This window comes from Idiotropiscis lumnitzeri, chromosome 20, assembly GCF_059441095.1.
Source record: "Idiotropiscis lumnitzeri isolate Australia: NSW breed Sydney's pygmy pipehorse chromosome 20, RoL_Ilum_1.0, whole genome shotgun sequence".
NCBI lineage: Eukaryota > Metazoa > Chordata > Actinopteri > Syngnathiformes > Syngnathidae > Idiotropiscis > Idiotropiscis lumnitzeri.
Window position 1 is genome coordinate 9,587,111 of NC_142410.1, and position 25,607 is coordinate 9,612,717.

The 25,607-nt window shown below is 42.7% G+C and overlaps 2 protein-coding genes across 2 annotated transcripts; one reads left to right on the forward strand and one right to left on the reverse strand.

The window, feature by feature from the left end:
- Positions 1-4,954: 4,954 nt before the first annotated feature.
- LOC148317588 (poly(ADP-ribose) glycohydrolase) lies at positions 4,955-18,533 on the reverse strand. Its single transcript, XM_088284373.1, has 17 exons — positions 18,038-18,533; positions 17,867-17,948; positions 17,155-17,804; positions 16,805-16,921; positions 16,450-16,536; positions 16,212-16,286; positions 14,333-14,425; positions 13,415-13,569; positions 11,543-11,622; positions 11,407-11,467; positions 11,257-11,332; positions 10,288-10,435; positions 8,326-8,404; positions 8,029-8,137; positions 7,061-7,166; positions 5,972-6,100; positions 4,955-5,649 (listed from the first exon to the last, which is right to left on the reverse strand). Exons 3-17 carry the CDS (start codon positions 17,767-17,769, stop codon positions 5,522-5,524), a joined length of 2,058 nt encoding a protein of 685 aa, XP_088140499.1. The 5' UTR covers positions 17,770-17,804; positions 17,867-17,948; positions 18,038-18,533; the 3' UTR covers positions 4,955-5,521.
- Positions 18,534-18,807: 274 nt separating this feature from the next.
- adam9b (ADAM metallopeptidase domain 9b) lies at positions 18,808-25,479 on the forward strand. The gene is made up of 22 exons (XM_088284371.1): positions 18,808-19,016; positions 19,152-19,216; positions 19,316-19,389; positions 19,469-19,544; positions 19,639-19,715; positions 19,859-20,051; positions 20,143-20,205; positions 20,296-20,367; positions 20,439-20,608; positions 20,701-20,791; positions 22,061-22,191; positions 22,276-22,447; positions 23,005-23,094; positions 23,244-23,439; positions 23,571-23,682; positions 23,773-23,953; positions 24,047-24,133; positions 24,210-24,315; positions 24,511-24,646; positions 24,719-24,818; positions 25,018-25,055; positions 25,129-25,479. The coding sequence occupies exons 1-22, from the start codon at positions 18,950-18,952 to the stop codon at positions 25,250-25,252; spliced, it is 2,421 nt and encodes an 806-aa protein (XP_088140497.1). The 5' UTR covers positions 18,808-18,949; the 3' UTR covers positions 25,253-25,479.
- The last annotated feature ends 128 nt before the right edge of the window (positions 25,480-25,607 follow it).

Below are 25,607 nucleotides of genomic sequence, written 5' to 3' on the forward strand. Positions count from 1 at the left end.
TCTAATCCACTTATCCGTAAAGAAAGCGTATCCTAATGAAATGATGGGTGAATCGTCTTTAACCCCTCCCGCTTGGCTTTTTTCTCTCTTAGTTTGTCACGAAGATCTGTGCGCGGACCGGCGGCACTTGGCTCGGGAACGATGGCGTTTTCAAGGAAACATGAGTCCCGGTGTAAATAAGCCTGTCTGATTAGACTCGGGTTCATATATAACCGCAGACAGGTTTTATGGTCCCTCAAAGTCCACTTTTCAGAAAAACTAGCTTGCCCGACAGCACACGGAAGAAAGACAAAACGACATATCGCAAAGTGACAAATGTCCCTGCTCTGCCGCAGAATACGCTGGACAGTGTTTTGTTGAGCTGACAGATCCTTCAGAGTTTGTTTTTTTTCGAAAAGGCTTGCATCAATGCTTCCTTGAACTTTTGTTTAACTTTTCCGCAAATCCAAGCGCGCACCTGGAATCATCGACTGTATATTGTATTAAAAATGCTCAATTTTAAAGTACATGTCTGGCAACCCATGAAGTGTGAAATGAATAAAACAAGTAAAGAAATAAATAAATAAAATAAATACATTTAAAAACTAAATAAAAATGCTAATTTCCCCATTGTGGGACTATTAAAGTACATCTTTATCTTTATCTTTAAGTAACTCTGTAGTTGGGTGAATATTTCCAAAATATTTCTGAAAGGAAGCGGTTCTGAATCTCCGGGTTGTGACATCACATTAGCTTTGCCTCACGTTTCTCCACCAATAACTTGGAAGCTAAGCTTGGCGAAGATCCGTAATTTTCACGCAATTGAAAACAAAATCTAGCACGATCATAAAGCACGATCACCAACTGAGAATTTATCAGTGGTGATTTTAAAGCAGTTTTTCTCAGCGCAACCATCAAATAGTTCCTTTACTGTGAGGCGCATGGCAAGGCCTGAGAGCAACTCATTTTCTTGTGCCGTTTTGCCTTGATGGGCTCCAAATACATCCCGTCTAGCATGTTAGGAAGTGCCGGGAGTGGGAGGGTGGCGGGTGTTGCTCTTACATTGTGTGCTGTCACCCTAACCGTGACAGCTCCATAACAACCCCAATGCAAGGTGGAGCCTGGAGGTCTACCCTGCCAGAGATTTTCTTTACAAAAAAAAAAAAGAAAGCACTCATGACACATTTCGACAGCTCACCGCTATATGGAGACTCGCATATTGACTGGCCTTTTCCTGGCCCTACTTTTTGATATTCTTATTACACCGCAAAGCAAAAAAAAAATAATAATATCGAGAGATTCTTATGTATACCCATGTAGATCAATCCTTGCAGTAGCTAGGTACAATGGTGACTCAAATTCTGAATAAGCCAAAGGTTGTTTATGTAAAATAAAAATGTCTTAAATTTGAAAAAAAAAAATAATTATAAAAATTGTGCGACGGAGCATACCTTACCATCTAGGTTAAACCAGCAATAAAATCATTTTAATTTTATTTTTATATCCTCAAGGTGGAAGAGTCCAATGCTAGCATTAGCAGCCAGTGCTAGCTGCTAACTAGATTAGCAAATTATAATCTTCTACCCAGTTAGCCTCAATGCCTGCTGCTATCAGTTAGTATATTATTTTTTTTAAAGGTGGAGATTTTCACTTATTTAACATTAAACTTTTTTTTAAACAACTGTTATAGTAAAAAAAAAATAGATATGTGATAACGTGGGTGGGTCTAACTACTTTCATCGATTGGTCGCATTGATTCTTGGTTGAAATTTTTTTTTTTTTAAAAAGACAGACGCAAATCTTCCCAATCGGCGCAGGAATCAAGATGAGCTTTTTACCTTAGCTAACGAATGTTTGCCATGTGTTGGAGCTAATCACGTTCTGATCAGCGCCAAAAGGCTGTAAAACGTGGCCTTTGAAATGAGTGGCAAACATCTGCCTCTTCGCTTCTCTCAGACATCTGCTTGAACACACCGTGTCAAACATAATATCACCATCAATGTTTGCATTCCGTCGCTACTATCACCAGCACTCCTAAAATATTTAAAAGCCGCGTCTCTTTTGACACACAGCGAGAAGAAAACTTTGAACTGATTGCCAGGGAGCAGCATATATTTTTCTCTTTTTTGAAACGGTGACAGGTCTTGCGCGGACACCGAACAGATGGTGTTATCTGCGGCAACTCCGTGTGCGGAAGGAGCAACATGTGTGCAATTAGACGCCCTAGGAGATGCCTTCAGTTCAAAAACAGAAAAAGTAAACCAATCCGCCATTTGCTGAAAAACATCAATAGTTAATTTCTGGTGAATTGGGAAAATATGACATGCTGGATGCGAAAAGTGGGGTGTAAGGAAATAAGCATGAAACTGTTTTTAATAATGATGGGAAATGCTTGCGGTCGTGTTCCTTACAGTAGTGATCGGGCTCCAACCTACTGTTGCTCCATCTTTCACTCACGGCAAGTCGGCATCCATCGCATGACGCTACAATGATTGATAGGCAATCAAGGAATGCCGGGAACAAAAATAACTTCCCTCACTCAATCCTTGACCTTAGGGAGACGGCAGTCAGTTTGGTTAAAAGCTACGGCTATCACATAAAAATGGATTTTCCCCTTCGGATCAATTGCCGGGGAAACACTGAACTAAAATGGCCATAGCTGTCACTGATAAATAATGGCCAGTGTGGAGGAGTTATCCCAAGTAGCCCTTTGCACGACAAGAAGCTGATACTGAAGAGTGCTTTTGACTGCAATGCATTCATGCCACATACACAAAAAAAAACAACAACAAAAAAAACAATGCAAGCAAGTTTTTGTGGCTGGCAAAGGAAGCGCCTTCGGACGAGGAAACATCTCAGCATGCATAAAGCCGCGGGAGGAGACGCAATTACCATCAAACGTTCGTGGCACTGCCTCTGCTGCGCCGCGCTCGCAGGAAGTGGACGAGCATTTAGGGTTCAGACACGCTTGCAGCTACAAACGGCGTGACCCTGCTCCATTTTTTTTAACAGCACCATGATAACGCAAAAGGTCCCGGAAGTTGAACACTCATATTTCCCATGGAATGTTTTTTGGAGAGTGATGGGCATTAAACTGAATCCTGCTTCTGCAGGCGACATTGTAGACCTGCACTAAATACAATCACAAATTGATTTCTATGAACAAATGCAAATTTGCTCTACGGCAGCAGATTTTCACAACCCTATCTTCTTTTCCAAGACAGTAATTCTGTCAAGGAACCCGCTAAATAATTTGTTAATCAGTGGGCTCATGACTGCAAATCCTATTTTCATCTTTAAGACCAAAACACATGTAAACCACAGCTCGCAGGGGTTCATCAAACATATCAATATTCATCTGATAATGCCTTTAATCTGCAGCCAGGAGCTTCTTGGCTATGGGGGGAGTTTACGCGAATGATTTTTCTTTTTTTTTTTTAAATAAGGGGTGTAAATAAGTGTAATTCATTGAAAGTAGGCCTTCATATTCATAAAGCGGCATTATCAGAGGTGACCTCCTTGGATGGTGAAGCAAAACGCTTCAAAAAGAATGTATTGATGAATGCTTAATTATTCTCGTCTGGGGTTCATTAATAAGCAATAAGACGTACTGTACACTCAACTGAATAAAGATTGAAAGTAGGGATAAAACTATAAGATTCATACATTGGTTGCGATTTGGTCCAAACGGGATTTGGAAGACTGCAGGTGGCAATCAAAGGTCAACGACACACCAGACTCACCATCGGCAGATCAATGCGCACGGATACCACCCACGGCTAGTTTTGAACTCGCCAGGCTACAAAGAGACAGAAGCACCCCTCAGACGTCACACGCCCCAGCGACAACCCCTGCCGGCAAACAGCCCATTGAGCTCATTTACTCCCTTTGGGTCGCCCCTAAGGCGTCTTTTTGGCACACACTGCCGACACCGTTGATAACCTTTGGCAAATATTATACAAGCAATGCTCATCTGTTAGATATTTAACAAGATACATCGTATGAAGAGGGGAAGTGCAAACTGATGGTTGGATGTGCTTCTCAAATAGTGGGGCACGGCCCCCCTGGGTGGGCGCAGTGCGATGCTGAGGGAGGCGCGTGGGGAACATGCTTTTTTTCCGCCGTACAACAATAAAGTGTAATTGCACATCCACTCCACTAGTTGGCAGTGGCGCTCTCATTGGCACAGCGAGTATTAACGCTACGAAATGAAAATGCTATTATTTATAGTTGCGGCTGAGAGTGGGTGAGGGGGGCGAGAGTTGTTTTCTTCTTGCTAGGGGGGGGGGGTGTAATTGAGAAGCACTGCAGTAGAGCAACACGGAGACTACGAAGGCCTGTTGAGAAGTTGTGACTGCTTCAACTGTCATTATCGTATGTTTTTATTAAGTGCGCTAAATTGAATGCTATTTTTCCTCATTAAAATACCCATGACAAAAAAAATGTTCATTGGGAAGGCCGGAGTGGATTAAGGGAATTTCCATTCATTTTAAAGTTCACGAAAACTAACCTGAATGGTTGCCACTTGCAGGCTGGATTCTCGTGTTTGATTCATCTGATCCTGGTGACTGGAATGTTGCGATCTTCGCGTGGCCTTTGTTTCTTCAGAGCTGCTCCTCGGCTCACAAAAGCATAGCTGAGTCTCACTCACCACTGCCATTCTGTCAAGTTGTAACATTTTAAATCTGTACTGACCTCATTGGGGGGCGGGGGGGGGGTCCCCTTTCTGAAAGATTCTCCGTAAACCATCTGGTACCTGTCTCAATCAATGCCACGACCTTTCACAAATTCTGCAAAATATCTTAAGTGTCAAGTCCACTTGCCTCAATGAAGCCGTGTTACTCCCACTGCTCGCTTACCTTTGACTGGCTCTTCCATGATCCGCTCGTTTCTTACCGAGGTGTCAAGTACAGTTTATAAAAGGAGGGGGGTGACCTTATTAAAGGATAAATGGCGAGGAAGCACACTTGTCTGCTCACAGCGACAGGACAGGATGAGCTGTCATTTATTAATCAAATGGGAGAAATGTGGGATCTTAAAATACAAGCAGTACAGTACTGTTATTACTCACTGTGAGCACTTCTGAAAATTAAGAATCAGTCAAGAACTTGGAAAGAATCTGAATGCATAAACATTGTCTCTGCCATTCAAGTCCATTCTCGTCTCCTGAAAAAAAGACGACTCCCGAGCTAGTTAGCGTCTAATTGAATCTCTGACAGCCAATTCTATTAGGCTGGATTTGTGTAGGTTTGAATAGAAAAGGCAAAATGACAGAAGACGAGATAATAACCTTTGCTTCAAAAATCACATTTGTTGTACTGGCAAATTAGCAGCAAAACAAAAACAGTCCAGATCGCTCGCACTAATCACCTCCTGCGGTTCAATTTTGGACACATTTGTGTGAACTACCATTATTAACTGAATGCGTTCGAAAGGCAAAGTGAGAAGGTTTTTTTTTTTTTTTTTTAATTCCAAAGGCACAGTGACTCACAGGTCACCTGACAGTAAGAGTCATCCGCAGGGACGTGTCGTCTGGCGGGAGTCACTGGGTAGGCGGGGAGGAGTCGACCTGTCTGTAGATGAAGGAGTAGAGGCTGACGTCAGGGCGCCGATTGCTGCAGCTCTTGCATATGTCGCTGTGGTACTGGATCATCAGATCGTACACCTCCCCTGCGATGGAAATAAAACACCATGCGAAGGCTGATTAGTTTGTTAGTAGGAATACAGTGCTCTCACACTATATTATAGTTCATTAGTTGGATTTTTTTTTTTTTCAATATTAACAATATACTTATTGAAATGCCCTCGTAAGGGGGAAAGAAGAGCTTCCTTCACATTTATTAGCACACAGCTACAGTTGGCCACAGTTCACGCCCAGCACTCTGCATGTTTTTTTTTTTTTCTTCATTAGGAGCGCAGGTGGGGCGAAAAAAAAAGCAAAAAAGTTGCACATAAACAAGATGCAGGTGGGTCACCACGGCGAGCCCCTCACCAACACTGATGCTCCTCTGCGTGAGGAACGAGTGCATGTCGTGGACATCTGTCATGAGCTGGCTGTCTCCGAAGGTGAAATAAGCCACGTCGCGTCCCGCCTCGGCAGCTGCCAGCATCTGCAGCAGCGCTGGGTCGGGAAGAAAGGAAGTCGCGTTACAGGAGTGCCGCAAAATGTTTCGCCACATGTCAAGAAAGTTGGAAAACCTTGCACAATATTTAGCGTGGTACCATTGTCTTACTTATTAAATTGTAATAATGAATACTTTAGTTTCGTTAAGACTAAATTAAAAGGCAACCGTCTCACTGGCAATTGGGAGGGGGGGGGAAACTGGGGAATGGTTTTAACCCCTACTGAGGTGTGAATATTTAAAGAGACTCAGCAGCCAAGTCATTAGCTATGTTACCTAATTATTATTTATTACAGTGACTCACAATATGACACAGTAGAGTTCGACACCAAGATAATAAATTGTAAAAATTTATACTACCACTCCCTGACAAAGTCCGTCAGGGATCTTATTAAATTAGGCATGCGTTAACAAGCGGTACCCAATTTATAGTCGAGGGAGTGTTAAGCAAACAAAAAAAAAAAATTCTCCCCCACTGCACTCTGTTTCTTCAATTATCACCCAATTAGATTACGCTACAAGAAAGCAAGTGAAGGCCGGGAAGGGAACCACTACCACAATTACAAAGATTTCTCCGGGAGGGATATCATTAAGAAGACAGTAGATGATTTGGCCGGCATGTCACTTCACATAATTAACAAATATGCATGGAGGTGTACACGCACTACAGCAGCTTACAGCATCCACTCTCCTCGTGGCGGAAAGCTGAGGCAGGAGAACAAGAAGCAGATTGATGGACTTGTGCTGGCGATCAATATCACTATTAATGAACCGTATTAGCTCTGTCACTTGATCAATAGGAGGAAGGCGACGAAGAGGCCATAAGTAAATGAATGTATTCCCGCGAGACAAACGACTGCACTCGAGCGCTGGAGCCGCTCATCCTGACATTTATTGCCTTCAACGCAGGAAGACGGCCGGCGAGGACAGAATTTGAGCAGCGTTGCATCACGACTTGCCTTTAAGACGCGCGTCGCCTCCAAAAACCCCGCAGCCCCAGTTTCCCGTAGCCACCGCAGAAAGGTTGTTGCTGTGTTCACCGGGGCGGTCAAAGCCACAGTAGGCCTGCAATAGAGAAAATGAGTTGACATTAAAAATGAAAATACACAATTTAATGTGTTAAAATAAAGTAAAATAAAATATTTGTATCAATCATCTTATGTGCCAAACACGACATTTCCACACAACACTGTGGATGGAATATGGAACGCAACAATTCTAAAAAAATTCTTCTATTTGCCTGCAGGCTTGCACTTGAGAAGTCATTCAACGCTTGAGCACATACAGGTTAGTCAGCCTATCTTGACATACATTTCTATCATACTCGTTTATCAAGCGTATGTTATTATTCACAGCACCATGAGTGGGTCGCACGGCCCGTCGCTAATAGCAGGCTGACCTCAGCACATTCGTTCGCACGCCGGACTTTTAAGCAAATAGACAACATGGCCCGCCACCGCCCATTTGACCGCTCATAAATCCGTCAGGCATCTATCTGGAAAATATAGTATTCCAAAAGGGATTGATCCTTATGCTGGTACGTTCCTCACAACCTTGTCAGAGCTGTCAAAGACCACCTGAGCAGTCTGAAGGCACACATGACTTTGCCAATGTCTTCATTTCCCGTTACATTGAATATCCCTACCTGGGAAAACCGCTGAATTCACAGGCAATTTTTCATTCTTTTCTTTTTTTTTTATTCAAAATGCAGACATTTACATTAATCAGATAAAGTGTATTAAGTGTATATAGAGCCAACGTGCTGGTGGTGCTGCTAATGATCACACTAAAGATGATAACTATGCACCACTGTAATAAATAAATAAATAAAATTACTATACTACAAATAATATTAGAAAAGCACTCGACCAAAAATTTATGATAAACTTGCGGCCGAACCGACATACACAATCGAACAAAAAAGAACCTTATTGAGCTCCCGTTCTATTCCCTCTGGATGAAACTGTTCCAGGTAGTTCCTGAACGGCAAGGCGTCAATCGCCACAATCTCTGTACATCTTCTTTGCCAGTCGTCTCTGAAACAAATACGTTTTGGTATATCAAATGAAGAAAAATGTGGCAAAATAGGCGAAAATCTCCATCTGCTAGTTTAGAAATAACTTTAAACTAACTTTAAAAGTTTTTTTTTTCCAAATTAATATGTGAAGTTTGAAATGCAAGAGCTAAAAATAGTCTTTACATAAAGTGAAGTTTGGTTAAGTACCTGGGAGTGGCGTCTTGATGGCTGCCACCAAATTTGTACGTCTGAGCATAACCTGTGTATTTACTGTACTGCTGTGTACCTGCAAAGTAAAAGCAGACATGGCATTAACTGAATGCTTTTGTTTTTAGTTTTGTTTTAATGCAATAGAGTCAAAGACAATTCCCACATTCACCTGAGTAATAAAGATGATGGAGAAATAGAAATGTTCTGTGAAGTGGTCATGGTTAAAACATAAGGGCTGAGTTCTCATTAGAGCTCATTAGGACGCTGGCTGTCGAGAGCACTCGCTGAGACGCTGCGCACGCTGCAGTGGATAACCGAAGTGATTAGCAGTGGGGGCTTGGTTTGCAAGTAGAGCGCATCGGGGAGGGGCAGCGAATCTCTCGAGCACAATGCCTGCGGGACAGATTTGGCCGGACGCTAAGAAAGAAGGCTGAGAGCTTAAAGTTTAAACTGTTACATTCTCACCCCCAAAAACATTTTTTTCCAGTTTTTCTAAGGAAAAAATAACATTCTACAATACGTTATAAAAACAGAGTAATTACATAATCAAGTAAAATGCGTCACGATTTAATGCTACAATGTAATTCATTGTGCTGCTCCTTGTGGCGTGCTCGCCTTGGCAGTCTAATACCGGGTGATACGACACAACCGAAGAAGGATAGTACGCCGTGATAACGCCTTAAAAAGTCAGGTAAATCTGATATTTTAAGATTTTTACATTTCTTTGAAGCATTTTAACCCAACGTATCCATCCTGCGTCATTTCGTTAATCAAGAGAACCACACCACTTCTCCTTGATGCTACTTCTATGTTTGACCGCCCCGATGTTGGCCAGTAATCTTAACAATCAATTCAATTAGGCCCGAGCACTCTCGAAGATTTCATCGAGGCAGCAAGATCCATTACGTTCCCTCCTATGTGTGCCAAAAAGCATGGCAGGGTAATATGATTTACGGCGCGGTCACAATGTAGCTACGGCTCGCATGCCGTAACAGGGACACGAGTGATACAAGGCGAGGTTTAATAAAAATGATGGAATGGGAGAGTCCATTAGCGGAGGAGGTCTTGGGCATGCCTTCCAGATATATTTAATTCTGCTCTCTGGTAATCAAGTTAAGTGGAGGCAAGAGAGCAAACGCAAGCAGGAGAAACAAGGTGACTTCTTGAAGGAATATTTTCTTGGACGGTAACGTCGTTGGTGCTTACACTCCCTGTTGGGATCTTAAAATAATGATTCCATCCTCCCGGTCGGCACTCATTACTCTTTTTGCTTGGACTGGGCTTTCTAAATTTATGAGTTACTGTCAGAGTGAGGGCCTGTGGTTCTTTGCTTACGGTTTTAGTCCCGCCCACTTCTAACAACACTTCCTGCCAGATTGTAAAATCACCCGCGATTCCATTCCCTCAGTCGGCATGTACTACTCCTCCTTCTGTGACTTGATTTTTAAATTAAGTCCCAATTAACTGCATTGGCTGGATGAATTGACATCATTTTGTGCAGTTTTCCTCTAGACTGACAAAATATTGACTGCATCCATCGTTCATGGACAAAATCAAAGGGAGGCCAAAGTTTGAACGTGTCACTCCTAAAAAACAGAATAAACAAAAATTGGAGTCTCAGCAGGAGGCTGATGATCTCCTGCTGGGACTCCCCCCCGAGTCTCGCGCTCGTTACAACTGCTGTCGATTTGTCCCGACCCTTGCTCGCCATGTTGCCGCGACTCAATCCTGAAGGACATTCGGGGAGAATTACACAGCACAACAATCAGGCAAGCGCCATCTCCGCCCCGCCAATCAGGCTCGCAGCAGACAATCAAGAGCAGGCGTGCGACAAGAAAACTGAAGATGGTGCCAACAGAAGGCCCGAACAAGTTTCTTCGGACATGAGATGGACGAGAACAGCTCAATCATCAGGATTAAATGATCATTTTCATATCGGTGGATGATTGGAATACTCACCTGTGATGATCAGACACTCGTCATGATCCAGAGCTTCGGTAAAGAGGCGAGACACGATAAGCTCAGGGTTGATGAGGAAGCGGATCTCCTCTTGAACGAGGCCTGAACTGGTGACTCCTCCTCCCACGAATTGATTGGCAAAATCCACCTGAAACCCCAAAAGCAACGAATCACAATCCAAAAGAGCTGTGTTTGGTTTTTTATGCATCACATTGACCTTTTTTATGACAAAACACTTGACGAGCCGTTTGAGAAAGCTCATTTGAGTCCTAAGGTCCGAAACAAGCCGCTGCTGAATGGAGCATTCAACATTTTTTGTTGTGTTTTAATGAAGACCAGCTCTAGTTGGAAACCTTCTGCTCAGACATATACAAGTCAGAAAGCAGCCAAGCGGAAGATACGATTCTCAATTTCAAGACTGTCAGTTGACGCTCATTGGCCTGCAGACAGCCGTGAGCGACCCCCCCCCCCACAACCCCTGGAAGGAAAACATTTCAGGGCGAATGTCCCCAAACTGGTCACTCAACTCTGAGGACAGTCATCCAGACCGCCAAAGTCTACTTTGACAGGCTGTCAGCACAGCAGCCGCCCCCGTCGCCACCCCCGGTGGAGCGGACATCAATCTGGGCCGCGGCGTTCCCGGGGGCTGGCCATGAGCGCTCGTCAGCTGTCAGCTGGTGGCGAGCGAAGGCAAACAAAAGGTGAAAGCGGGCCACCATGACAAGAGAGCAGAAAGAGCGGCTGATGTGGAAAGCGGAGCGGGCTGCGAGGCCTCGACCCCGTCGGTCCCGACGCGCCATCTCGGAGGCCTTTTCAGCAGCGGTAAGCATTTTGGAATGAAAAGCGACAAAATGTCGCGATTTCACACGGAAATCCCGCAAACTTGCCGCATCGTTAACGCCACTAAATGCAATTGAATTCTACTTAACAAATGGACTGTCCCACTCCGATACCACACCTCCCTCTTACCTGAAGCATTCCATAACCAGCATCCTCAATGGTCCCTTCAGATGCAATGTACAGCTTTGTGAGCAGAGTCTCTGAGCTAAAATTAAAAAAAGAAAGAAAAACGTTCAAGAAGAATGTGATATTAAAGTGATCAAAATCAATTAACTACACCTTTCCCAATCTGGAAGATTATCCAGGCTTTTTCGTGTAAACGTGACAAGACCAGTAGGCTCTGAAACGCACAAAATGGACGGAATACATTTATCTTCATGTACCATTAAACATATTCGACAAAATAAAAACTTACTATGCTCTGTGACACTTTTGAAGTAGCACATTAGCGTTTTTAACTTCTCAATCTTCCTGGATGAAGAACCCTCAAACAGCCTGCAGGCAAAATGATGACATGTCAGATTGAATAGTGATCGTAAAATGTCAGAAATATATCAGTTTAATTTTTTTATGGTTTTATGCTGTTAATTAGTTACAATTGACGGTACACCACATGGTAAACTATTCAATCCAAAATGAAAGAGGCTTCTGTTCTTTTAAAAAAACAGTTTTTAGGTAAGTGAAGTAGATACTGAAGTGTCACAGCGAAGAGAGTTGTCCACTGTGTCCACGTGAGTTCAGTCATGCTTCAGCGTTTGATATGAATTAGTTCACCCCTCACTCAGCCTCCCTTTCAGTCACCCCGCCGATTATGTAGGATCTCCTCCACTGTGGCCACAATTGAATCGCTTCAGGCGCACCATCACTTGTGCCATTTTGTAGCTCGCTCCCTCTCGCTCTCTCTCTCTCACACACAAACACACACACACACACACAACACTCACAAAGCAATAGCTAGAGCTTGGGCCTCCTCCTGGGGGATACATTAAGACGATGTCCTGCCTTGCTTTTAAAGCAAGGAAGCGTGAGGGCAAGCCCGCTTTCCTGACAACTAATATACACAATGCTGCTCGTAGCAAAGTTTGGAATTCACATTAAAGACGCCTTCTCACTCCTGAGCGTGTTGTAAGAATTTTCATATAAGGGGGCTGGGGGTAGGGGGGAGTGAAATGACAAAAGCTTGATGCTCTGAAAGCCCCTGGGGGGCAACGAGAAGCTCATTCATCAGAGTCTCATTCTGTGTTTCCACCGGAGGCCGGTGGGTCGCAACAATTCTGCGTCGTACAGTCCTGAGGGTAAAGTGTCTTTGACTTGACTTGCTGGTGAGAGCAGGCTTTTAAGCGATGACGGAAGGAAATAGGGTCTGCAGGAGAATGTTCAATTCATATAGGATTATATAATATCGAGTGGAACCACAAGAGTTGTTTAACCAAAATCCTCTGGAACAAAATAGGCCTAAAAAGTCAAGAACAATTATTGTGAGTGACTTCAGCTCAGTGAAAATTGAAAAAAAAAATGTTTTCATGATGAGACATCAAAGTGTGATGATAACCATAGAGCTGGAAATGCGACCACAAAAGCATTCAGGTTGTGGTGTAAATGAAAAGTGTTGTTCAGTTGATTCTCTCCTTTGTCTTTTCGAGCAAAAATTTCAAACACATGGTCTGTATGGTGACACTAAACTTAACTTAAAGTCAACTAATTTATGCTAACAGATAATACAAAACACCACACACAGGCTAACAAAAGGTATCTGTGTTGCGGCGTTACAACCCTATAAGCAATGCATATTTGAAAACAAAAGGTGGAGCAGCACATGTAGACTGCTCATGTAACAGGCATATATTTACTCAGTAACGGAACTAATTATGACAACTAAGCATCTTGAAAATTTCCTGAAAATATGACTACACTAAAAAAAAGGTTTGACCATAAGTTTAAGGCTTCAGTTACATGTATTTCCATGTCCTCTAAATTTCTAATGACACCAAAAAAAAAAAGTTCTACGCACTAAAGTTTGCATAATATCAATTATTTACATGAATATCAGAAAAACAAAATCTTGGTGTGAATGAACTAGTGATGCCACTGCACACTGTCACCGTCTCCTCCCAAACAGCCAATGGCATTCTCCGTCTGACTCGATGCTAATCAAATTTTCTCCTCCATTAGGGTAATTACACTCCAATGCCTTAAGAGATGGAGGGGGTCTGGTCATGTCTACGCTGCAATCTATGGACATATTTTGCATGACATCTTCCAGCCAGCTATTAAGCTTGAGCGTTACCTAAAAAAGTTGATGTCCGGGTAGTTGCCGTACTCGCTGCGACGAGAGTTGCGCCGCGGGAAGGTGCAAAAGAAGGCGTTGGCGAGCAAGCAGGCCACCTGCTCCTGCGACATGCTGATGGAGTGGCTGGCGCCCCTCTTGAGGAGCGGTATGGGCTGGAAAAGAAGGAGCAGAGCGGCACGACCGCAAAGGAAGGTCAACATCATTTGTTTAGTCCATTTGCCAAATGACATGTTGAAGGATGTCGTGCAAGAGGACTAATTTGGCGCCACTTTGGCCCGCCTCTTGAATCATGGTTACAATCAAGGGCTTCAAATACACAGTAGAAAATTAGTACAGCAGTGGAAATAAATGTGTTGTTCAGCTCTTTCACGGAGATTATGCAAAATTGCAACATCAGGTGGCCCCCGATTTATGACGGAGTTCCATTCCTATATAGTTTGCACGATAGCATATTTAGAGTCATAATAACAGAGATATTTGTATGAAATTGCATGAAAGGTAACTAGTCGGACATCAACAATTAGATTCAACAAAACAGGATCAGAATTGCGAAAGTACTCCATCCACGTCTGTGCCGCAGGATCAACAACTGGAGGGGAGGGAGGCTCTCTCGCACTGGCAGTGTGAAAAGGGCTATTTGATAATAAATGTAATGTTTAATCAACCCATCTAGAAACACATTTATGCAAATTTCATTAAGGAATTATTAGCTTGAAATCCCCTCAGATGCACAAAACTGGACCATACTGCCCCATAAAGAGCGTTATCATGGGAACGACAATACTCCGACTGCCGTTTGGGATGATCTGCCATGCTGCTCGTGACCCTCGGGTTCAACCCGCGACTATTGCGAATCTTGGATGGTGCAGGCTCTTTGGTGGTCAAGTGAAGTCGCTGGTTAGCGACGGCTGTTACCTTGGTGCACAGCTCCGACGCCCTCAGCGCTAATTGCACCAGGCTTGGCAGCAGGGAGCCAAACAGATGTTCTGCGGCGGCAGGCTCCAGGACCTTGGAGAGAGAGCAAAAGAGACAAGATCTGGTTATGTTGGTTGCCTTGCCACTAAACGCACATGTGACATTATAAGAAAGTTTGGGATGAAATTTAATTTTGAAAAATACAAAAATGTAAAAAATTAAAAAATAAAAATAAAATACAAAAATAAACATTATTATTATTATTATTATAATTATTATTAAAACGATCACTGGCCTTTTGGAAAAGCCCACTTCCAAATTATTACGCACAACATTTCAAAATATTTGACATGTCGTACAGAACAAAAATAGCTTTCATATTTGTTGAATTTCAAAATTCCAATTCCAACATTTCAAGATCATATGAAAACCAAAAGAGCAACAACTGCCAGCCTACTAAAGGGACATGTCTTATGAAATATATGACATGTTTACACTCACACAAATGTCAAAAAATAAAATCAATCACGGAGCAATCTCATCAGTTGTGCTATACCGAGCCAAGTCATTAAACACTCTTTCGAGTGGTGGCGGAGTACATGCAAACGGCCAAGGGTAGCAGAGGACATGCCAGGCCGAGACATTTGTGCGATGGCAAAGGAAGGCTGACTAAACACTGTCCTAAGTAATGAGTTCGATGTGATGAAGGAAGGCACTTGGCAAGGGCGAGGCGAAGGATGGAGCCGAGCCGATGCGAGGCCGGGCCCTTTTAAATCAGCGCCAGGTTGTGCATCAAATCAGCTGAAATAACCGTGCAGGCCTGCACGTCACGCCAAACTGACAACATAGTCAAGAGGGTTGCGTGTATGCGAGTGTGTGTGTGCCTTCTGTTTCTATTCCCCACAGGTCGGAGCAGTAAAACAATCTGCTTGGCTTCCTCTGTAAATAACACGCACACATACGCAAGCTCGTAAATATGGCCGAGGAAAACTGTCCGTCATCCGCTTTTGTTATGCGTGAAGAGTGCGTGCGCTGAGATGAATATTCAAGGGAGGCGCCGGGCCCGTCACTCCGTGCCACTCATGTCTACTTACCTCTGACACTCAAAGGCATGCTGCTTCATGGACTCCTGTAGTCTGAGAAACAAATATTGAAAATGGAAAATGCTCCCTGATTATGTTTATAAATTTCAGCTATTCTCGTTGGCTTTTTCTTGTCCAATGTCCAAGTTCCACCACCACGTTTCACCGTACGTATGCTCAAAAGCTGTCAACTCTCTGGATTCTAACATGATTTATGACATGCATGTGACGCCCGATTGATTCAACACTAAAAAGGGTGCGGGGTAAAGCGTTTCCTAATGTCAGCCATTTTCCTTCCTGACAAGTTACCAAACGTGACCTTTTGGGCACGAGATTAAATTATTGCTCCACACGCCCACTTTGCTTGTGAAGGGTGGCAACATTCTTCTCATGAGAAATCCATTACAGTTCTTTTTTTTTCCCCCAGATTGACAGCAACACATTTTTCATCACCGCATCCAGGTGCAGGGAGAAAAAAAAAATCTATGAATTTTTTTTGGGGCATCAAAATGTGATGTATTCTTGATACTGCAGCAGACAGCAAGTGAGTGAATGTCCTTTCTCGTAGAGAAAATAACATTTCTAAAGATTTCTCATGTTTACAAGCTCACAAGAGATTTTCGCCCATCACCTAGTGTCACTGCACACAGACTATCGGACTGAACAAATGAAATATTGGGGAAAGGTTCCATCTTACCTTTAACCCGGCTGAGGACAGGTGGTATAGAGAATCCTCATTGACTAATCAAAAGCAATCGATATACTGTACTGCCATACAGTACGGGTATATAGTTTACCTTAGTGCAGTACAAATGCAATGCTGTAAAGTCCCACTTTTTGGCAGTAGAAGCGCAGTATTTCAATATTGCATTCTGTAACACATAAAAAAGAAAACGGGCATTTTTCAGTCATTCAAAGTAAAACAAAAACAAACTCTTACATGGCGAGTCAATCTCTTTTTATAGAATAAGGGCGCCATCTAAAGGCGCAATGAGGTAATGACAACAACAACAGCACGTTGGTAGAGAAACCTACCTTCAACTCAGGAGTGCTTCTAATTCTTCTCGTCAAAGTCATCTTAATCAGATCCCACCGACTCTTGTTTTGGAGTTCTTGTGTTTCCTGTGGGAGGAAAAACTTAGTTAGAGGTGTACAATAACAACAATACATTTTATATATTAGAGCCTAGCAAATGGCATTTTACAAACATTTGTTAAATATACAGCATCCAACTGAGAAGTACATTTTAACAAATGTTTTTTTTTTTAAACGTGAGAGAAAGCTAGATTACCCAGAGAAAGACATTTTGTTGTTTGCTGGGATTTCCTTCTATTGTAAAAAATGTAGAACATGGATGGATGTAAGAATGGGTGGAATAATGTGAGGTTACCTCATCTTGCACAGGAAACAGATTTCTGCTTGAACAGGGCATTTTGACATGAACATCATCCCAGGTATCGTCAAATGTGGTAGGATAAGGAACAGTTGCGCGACCAACAAGGTCTGTCTGTCAACAAGAGGGTAAACATGTAAGAAAAAAAAACATGTACACTAGTCACAAAACGGTGGGGATGTTCAGCTTTCAGGCAAAATGCATTAAGCTGAATATGTGACAATAGAAATACCGAAAGATTTTAGTGAATTTTAAGTGCCTCCTGAAATTTCACCCAAAAGCTGAATATCACAAACTATTTGTGACTAGTGGATGTTTCAATGATGTGATGAAGTAGCATCTCAGACCCTTATCATCACAGTGTGGAAGCCAGGAACATCCTTTAGCTGAGGAAGTGGTCTGCCGCACTGGGGCATCCGCCGTAGCTCGCCGACCGGCGTCCCGAGCCAGGTGGTTTCAGGTTCATCTTCCTCATCCGTGTCTTGTTTTTCGCAACACTTATCATACTTGTCTGGCCTCGAGCCTGCGGACGAGGACCCTGAAAAGAAGCTTGTTATTTTGTCTCTGAGAAAACATCCCGAGCTTGAGGAGCCTGACGCCACCTCCCGTTTCCCTGAGGTGCCAACATGAAGCATGTGTTGATTTTCTGAGTCCATTGACAGTCCGCCACAGTCCAGGTCTTGCGGTGATAGAGGTTGCGTGTCGTCATCAGAGTCCGAGACAGCATTTTGCCCACCATGAGAGCAACCTCGAGGGCTTTGAGGGCCATCTTCAACCATCACTTCAGAAGTGCTTGGATTTGGGGTGGGCTTCAATAACCATCTTTCCAGAGTGTTTTTGGACAGTTGCTGCCTGGGGCCGATCCTGCGATGGGAACTTTTTGTCTTGACGCCTCGCAAACCATCTCTGTCAGCCTTTGTCCTCGAGGTCATCTTTTTGCTGTTCTTTTCTGAATCTAACATCCCATTATTATTGTTGTGATTGCAAAATGATGAGCCTGTGGCAGAGACAAACATGTTTTGTTTTAAATGTAAGCTAGTGAATTCTTTCACAATGTACCTGAGTGAGGTGGGTTTGACGGAGCCGTTGGGGTTTGGGTTTAATCCGGGTTTTCTTTATTGCAGGTTCAAAGTCTGTCATTCTGTAAAATGTAAAATGACAAACCTCAGCACAGTAAAGAAACACGTTGCAAATTCACACAAGATGAACCACTCAAGTATCCTTACTCACAAAGAAACTTCACGGTGAGAAGCTGCTTCCATTCCAGCCAAATGAATAGTTTATAGCTAAAAGACAAGCTGAACTCGTCTCGGAAATTGTTAGCCGCATTGCTAGGCTACGCTGACATTTGGTTGAGTTTGTCAACGAGATGACACAACAGTATTGTTCAGCCTGTAGAATTTGGCAGATTTAATTAGCTGATTTTTTTTAAGTGAATAAAAAGCCGAGACAGGTGATCAAGTCTAGCTCGCAAGCTATCATCATAACTAGCTTTAAAGAAAAAGTCAAACCGTGAACGCCCGGTTTGGAAAAGAGACACGTAAACTGGACACGTTATGAAAGACTCAACGCTTTCCGGTCAACGAATGGACATTAAATTGAAGCGGAAAGAAAGAACATGAACACTGCTCAAAATTGTTGATTTGTTGTGTACTTCAAAATGTTAAGACTTCCGAGCTGCGTGACGACAGATCTCGTATGTTGTCGCGATGGTTGAACGTAGAAGCGGAAAGTATCCCGTTTGGATATTGGCACAATAAAATGTAGATATTAGCACAATACATTATATTAAAACTGATTTTTAAATATATCTGCTCTAAATTTAAGAAACACAATTTTAACAATAAAGCCGTAAAGAAACGAAAAATGTTAATTCATACTAGAAATTAAAGCATTGTTCTATGATAATACTCCAACTTCAAATAAGACGCTGGAAATATAATAACGTAGTTTGCAGAGTTTGTAATTAGCCAAATGCGATAGAAGAAAATGATTAAAAGGAGTAGTGAAAGATGCCTCTAGCCACGCCCGCTGTGACTCACCTGTTCTGCAGAAGGAAGCTGAGCCTCGACGCTCAGTTTAATTAAAGTAAGACTCAACTAAAAAAAATACCATTGGCGTCTTGAAACTTGTTGTGAGAACATGGTTGAAGCATACCTCATCGTCGCTGTGTTATTGATTTGGGGGATTTCTGGAGTAGACAACAAAGGTGAGTCGTGTTTGTTTTTTCCGGCGTCCTCTTCGGTCGAAACGCGAAACACGAAACACACGATCCAAAGCTTGTAGAAATGTCTAAATATTAATATAATGTATTTTACTGACCTTTGCATTTCTATTCTTCCAGAGATTACTCATGGGTTAAAAATTACGAAGTATTCCATTGTGCAACCGCAGCTACTTCCCTTACAGGCAAGTTGCGGCCAATCGTGTTCAGAAGTTGGTCAAAAAATATTTTTTATTCATCCTAAAAATTTTAAAAAGTATGGGTTTTTTTTCTTGCAATTCCAGAAATCAGAGGAGGATAAATCATATATTCTAAAAATAGGCAACAGTCCTCACATCCTTCATCTTAGGAGGAACAGGTTTACTTCACATTGAATTAACCTAATTTCATATTAAATGCAGCTGCTGTTAAGATTTATATTCTTTCTTGATTTTCAGAGACTTCTTGCATCCTGATTTTGTTCGAAATACTTTTAACGTTGCAGTTAATCACACAACAACACGTCCGAAACATGTAAGTTAATGGGTGTCTTAAATTTGGGTTTGGGGACGATATTGTCTTTCCAGTACCTTAATCATTTTATAAACTTGTCTTAATTGTTCCCCAGGTGCATTGTTATTATCACGGAGAGGTGGAAGGCTACAAGAATTCGGTGGTGGCGCTCAGCACTTGCAACGGATTGAGGTTTGGACATGTTGATAGATATTGATTGGTGATTAGTTGGGTCATTTTGGTGGGTTGAATACACAAATTTGGTTAACCTTTCTTTGCCAGGATTTATGAAATTGAATCCATTCCCATATGTTTTATCCATCATTCCTGTCCAGGGGTGTGATAATTTTCGCAAACGACAGCTATGGACTCGAGCCTGTGTCACCATCCCACACCAACGATCACCTTCTGTACCGACTGACCGACGTTCAGACCGAACCCGTCACCTGCGGCGTCGTTCACGAGACCGCGACCACTCCGAGACATGAACCTTTTGAGCCCACATACTCCATCTCTGCTCTGCTGCGGGTCTGAATGCTCAAATTGACCTACATGCCATTTGCATGTTAACAAAGAAATTTCAAATTGTCCTTTTCTAAAATTATTATTGATTCTATAGAAGAAACGCAATTTACCTCAAACCAGATACGTGGAGCTGGTTTTGGTTGTGGATCATCTCAGGGTGAGTTTAAATTCATGTGAAGCAAACGAGCATCTTCATAAAGGTTCCCGCGAATAGGCTGGAGTTTACGATATTCATTTTAATTGACAGTATCAATTCAAGCAAGGAAATGAGACGGCCATACTAGAGGAGATGGTGGAAATGGCCAACCTACTGGATGGGGTAAAATATCTAAAAAGATGTATAAATAATTTTTTTCCCAGTTTTTAATTGTCCTATGTGGTCCATTGTAGTATTACAAGCAGCTAAACATCCGCGTGGTGCTAGTGGGCCTGGAAATTTTTAGCCAGCCCAACCCATTTGAAGTGGGGGGGTCCGCGGGCACCGTACTGCGCGGCTTCGTCAAGTGGAGGAAGTCCGACCTGTTGCCGAGGAATCGTCACGACATCGGTCAACTCGTGGTGTGAGTTCACAGCGATCACGTGATTCAAAGACATTTAATCTACAGGTTATAAAAAAAAAAATTTCTGTTGTTTTTTTTTTTGTTTTTTTTAGCGGTCGGCCCAATTCGTACCCAGGAGGTGTGCTGGGGATGGCGTTTGTTGGTACGGTGTGCTCGCCCACCACCTCTGGAGGAATCACAGTGGTTAGTCTGACACCTAACGCATCACCATACATTTATCACAGCAGCCTGCACAATGTTCGTTAAAACCGCGTGAGAGTCCATTTAATAAAATTTATTGCTACAGTTAGACATCCCCAGGGAAGTAGTTTGCCTCAGGACGGGTCTCTGTGGGCCCAAACAAAGTCTTGACAGCAACAGCCACATTTCTGTCATCGCCACCTAGCTCCATCCCTGAGCAGGAGAAAAGGCGGTGGGGAAGTGGCTTTAAAACAGCCCAAAATCCATATGAGGCAGGACCGACTAATAGTACACTCTACTAGGTGTGGTTTAATCACATTCAAGAATTTCAAACTTTTAATGCATTTCCTAACTATTAAGTCATGATTCATCACAGTTGTTAAACTCATTTTCACGCCCTACCACATCACGGTTGTCAGAAATCAGAATCAGAAATCCCTTTATTGTCATTGTACTCAGGTGTGCAACGAGATTAGAGAGCTCCCCTCTCCAGTGCAATACAACAATAATTCAGATAACTATATAAATGAGATAAATAAGAGAATAGTTAGTGCAATGGAAAATAATATGTCCGTTTGATAGCTCTTTTATCAGAGAATACATCCTATTTATTGGTTTAATCACCGTTTGACTTCAATTATATCACTCGAATTCGGTCTCTGTCACTCCAATTGCGCCGCCTTGATTGGTTTACTCACCAGGTTTAATTGAACTAACATATAACTTGATGTACTGTATTACAATGATTAGTTTAATACTTTCGTTTTGACGGTTTAGACCTCACTCCTGTTAGTGTGGTAGTATAGCTTGCCAGCTGGCATTGCGCGTGGTGATGTCTTGTGTGGTAAATTTATTATTTATGGGAAGGCCTCGCATTCACGTGTTGTACGGGTGGAAGGAGTCCAACCAGTTTGACTGAGAAATGATTGCGCCAATGACGTGGCGGATTTGTGAAATTCTTTCCGTTCTCCTGTGCCTTTGAATGGATCATTTGATGGCGTTTTTTTTTTTTTATAGTTTTTTTTTTTTTTTTTTGATTAATAAATTTTTTTAATGTTTTTTTTTTTATATACATTTTTTTCTTTTTTTTTTGTTTTATCTTATTAGCTAATAAGCATCACTACCATTTAGTGTGACATTTAAATTCCAGGCAGGCTTTCTTTCTGTTCTTATTCACTTTTGATTTCAAGGACTGAAAACCATTTGACACGTTTGAAAAATATTGCCTCCATTTCATGATCGTTGCTGACGGAGTTGATTGTGCTTTGCCAGTTTGGTAACGATGACCTGATTTACGCCACCAGCGTTGTGGCCCACGAGATTGGTCACAACCTGGGCATGAGCCATGACGACACCCGCTGCAGCTGCGATGGAAAAAGCTGCATCATGGCGGCCACTGCGAGGTAAGAAAAAAAAAAAACAAGTTTGTGTATTTCACAACATAATTGTGTTATTAAACATATGACGCTTCCCGTGGTACTGTTTAGCGGCGCCACAAGCTTCAGCCGTTGTAGCGGCGAAGATTTCGAGGCGCTCATCGTCAGCGGGAAAGGGGTGTGTCTGATAAACCAGCCCTCCCTCTCGGACGTCGTGGGCACCGCCAATTGTGGCAACGGCTTGTTGGAAGAAAGCGAGGAGTGTGACTGCGGCCTGCCAGAGGTAGCACATTATGGGAAACACAATAGCACCTCACAAACATTTGAAGCTGCCGCACATACCTGGCGAAAAAAAATCTTCCTGCCTTTTTAAGCTTTTTGATTTGCTGTAAGAAAATCAGAAGTGTCAACAGAATAGTCGTACCATTCCATCATTGCACAATCGCACGTATCAGAATTGGATTAATGGACTCGAGTTTTGGGGCTCTCATGAGAATTTTCGTTAGTCACTGTCGGTGGTGGTTGACTCTGTGGAAGCAGTTTAGTTTCAGTTCCTTGTTGCTCGTACTGGGAATGATCGTCTGTTTGCGTTCTCTTGGACTGACTTGTAACCAACCCGCAGTGTACACAATCTAGGTTGTTTTTGGCTCAAAGTCTGCTAGGATGGAGTCCACCTTAACCTCAACAAGATAAACTGGATAGAAAGACTGTAAATAAAATTCTGATTTTTATGTTATATATATATATATATATTTTTTTTTTTTTAAACCATATCTGAGATTTTGTATTTAGAATCCTATGATTACCGGATTGAATTTTTATTTTTTTTTCCCCCCACAGGAATGCAATAATAAATGCTGTGACGCCGCCACTTGCAAACTGACCTCCGGATCGTCTTGTGCTCAAGGGAGCTGCTGCAGTGACTGTCAGGTGGGCACACTACCCTATCCCCCCCTTTACATTTATAAAGGATCCATCTTATCGTGAAAGTTGTAAAATCTTGTTCTCATCCATTTTTTGGATTTGTCCACCTTTTTTTGTGGAGTTTTTAATCCCGATTTGTTACACGGTCCTCCTAGCTCAGAGTGGCTGGGACGCCATGCAGAAGGTCTGCCAACGCGTGCGATCTTCCCGAGTTCTGCAACGGCACCAGCGCCTTCTGCCCCAACGACTTCTACATCATGGACGGCTTGCCCTGTCAGGACAAGGCGGCGTACTGCTACGAGGGCCGCTGCCAGACGTACGACTCACAATGTCGAGGTCTCTTTGCGCCGGGTATGTTTTTCATCATATTTGTATAATATCGCCGGTTCCTTTTGCTTGTGATGGCATCAAGAAGTCCCAAATACCAATTTAGTGCAAAATGTTTTCTCATTTTCGAGTGTGTTTTCCCCTCATGTTGTCAGATCCCGCAACAAAGGCAGCAGATGTTTGTTTTCTGCATGCAAACATGCAGGGTAACCTATTTGGGAACTGTGGCATCACCAGCAGTGGAGATTATATCAAATGTGCTTTGGCGTGAGTGTCATTTTTATCTGCTGATCTGAACTTGGACTATGAATCTGTGTGGGTGGAGACGCTCAAATGAAATGACTGTTTATATTCCAGGGACGCCATGTGCGGGAAGGTGCAGTGCACGAACGTGGACGTCAACCACCCGCCTCCCGGTGCACATGTCAGTATCCAGATCATAAACGGGTCCAGTTGCATCAACGCCGACTTCAATCTGGGTCCGGATGTGCTGGATCCCGCCTATGTTAACCCTGGGAGTCCGTGCGCTGAAGGCAAAGTAAGACCTGTAACCGAAAACTTTTCACATAGACCAGCTGAGCGTCTTTCCCACCACTTTGGTGAAGATGACAGGTGTTCTCTTCTTCTTAAGACCTGTCTGGATTTTAAGTGCGTGAACGCCTCTGCTCTGCTGCCCAACTTGGACTGCGACGCCAAGAGGACGTGCAACAGCCACGGGGTTAGGATGACACTTTCGGAACATCTCTCATGGTCACGTCAAGACTCACGGTGTTTGTGTCGTTCACCGTCTCCAGGTATGCAACGACCAAGGGAACTGCCACTGCGACGACGGGTGGAGTCCGCCATCCTGCAACCGGAGAGGGATAGGTGGCAGCATTGATAGTGGTCCCCCTAAGATAGGTGCAGTCAAGTTTCATTCTTTTCCCAATTCCGGTATATTAATAAGGCATTCGCAAAATGTGTTTATTCTTCCTTTCCTTGATCTTGAGCATTTATTGTACTTTAAAAGTAATTAAGCCACTAATGACAATTTTCCGGAAACGACATTGACTTTCTATTGTGGACCCTCATCAATTGTTCATTGTGCGGCACAAGACTACACCCTCAGGGACGGCCTGTTGATCTTCTTCCTCCTCGTCGTTCCTCTGCTGGTTCTTTTCATCTTGGTGCTGCTGTTCCTCTTGAAGAGAGATGCGCTCAACCCGTGTCTCAAACAAGTCCACCGTTTCAGGTATGTCCAATTGTATTGTATGATGCAAAAAAAATAAAATAAATTACCGTATGAAAATTTCAACTTTCCCAGGCTGCATCGTGCTGGACATGGCAGCGCCAATGGACATTCAAACCGCAATACTGAGACGCATGCGCCCACTCATATTCCAACAGAAGCCCCCCCACAGAGGGTAAATAGTTTCTTCAATTGTTATTTCTGGAGGTTATTTGCTCAGAAATATATTCAGCAGTTGGTAAAACCGGTTTTGAGTTGCAGCTAAATGCCATCAGTAAAAAGGACGCAGAATGTTGTCGTCTGCGTGACCAGGGTTTTTCTAGTTTATTTAATGTCATCAACAGTCCCTGAAATGTTCTTTTATGTCAATTTAGCTTCCGTATCCACCGGCTACCTCAGCTCCGATTTCTGGGTAAGAACTCATTAATTATACTACCCATTCACATTAGTTACACTCAATTTTTGTTTTTTGCGCATAATTTCAGTTTCAGGTATGGAGAACTGGATCATTGGAACACGGATTCCAACGCTACCTCCACACAACCCCAGGGTCCCAGGCAGGGCCCCGGGGTCCCTAAAGCGATTCCCTCTCCACGTCCACCAAACTAAATTGATTTTTTTTTTGTCCATTCAATGTGAGAGGTTCTTTACAACTTAGGAGAAACTGTTAAAAATGCTTTCTTAAATCTTTGACGTTGATTATTATCACATGGAACATGCCATCCTGTGTATTAATGCTTAATATTTATTGGAATTCATGTAATTGATTGATATGCTGTATATATTTTCCAAACAATTTTAATGATTTTGTGAATTAAAGGGAATGTCAATTGTAATGAATATATTTGTCTTATCCTTGATTGCTGAGTCTTAAGTGATTGGGGGAATATACCGCTGGGTGATATGGCTTTAAAATAAAATCTCATATAACTTTATTTTAACGTTGACATAGAAAAAGAACGTT

What these genes read in the sequence shown, in the direction of transcription:
- LOC148317588 (XM_088284373.1), bottom strand. Translation starts at nt 17,769, where the DNA reads ATGTTAGATTCAGAAAAGAACAGCAAAAAGATGACCTCGAGGACAAAG. An exon ending in TGTTTCCTGTGCAAGATGAG is followed by an intron (nt 16,537 to 16,804) that starts GTAACCTCACAT and finishes TTCCTCCCACAG; the next exon opens with GAAACACAAGAACTCCAAAA. An exon ending in CGTCGGAGCTGTGCACCAAG is followed by an intron (nt 13,570 to 14,332) that starts GTAACAGCCGTC and finishes CTTCTTTTCCAG; the next exon opens with CCCATACCGCTCCTCAAGAG.
- adam9b (XM_088284371.1), top strand. Translation starts at nt 18,950, where the DNA reads ATGGTTGAAGCATACCTCATCGTCGCTGTGTTATTGATTTGGGGGATT. An exon ending in AGCACTTGCAACGGATTGAG is followed by an intron (nt 19,716 to 19,858) that starts GTTTGGACATGT and finishes ATTCCTGTCCAG; the next exon opens with GGGTGTGATAATTTTCGCAA. An exon ending in TGGTTGTGGATCATCTCAGG is followed by an intron (nt 20,206 to 20,295) that starts GTGAGTTTAAAT and finishes TTTAATTGACAG; the next exon opens with TATCAATTCAAGCAAGGAAA.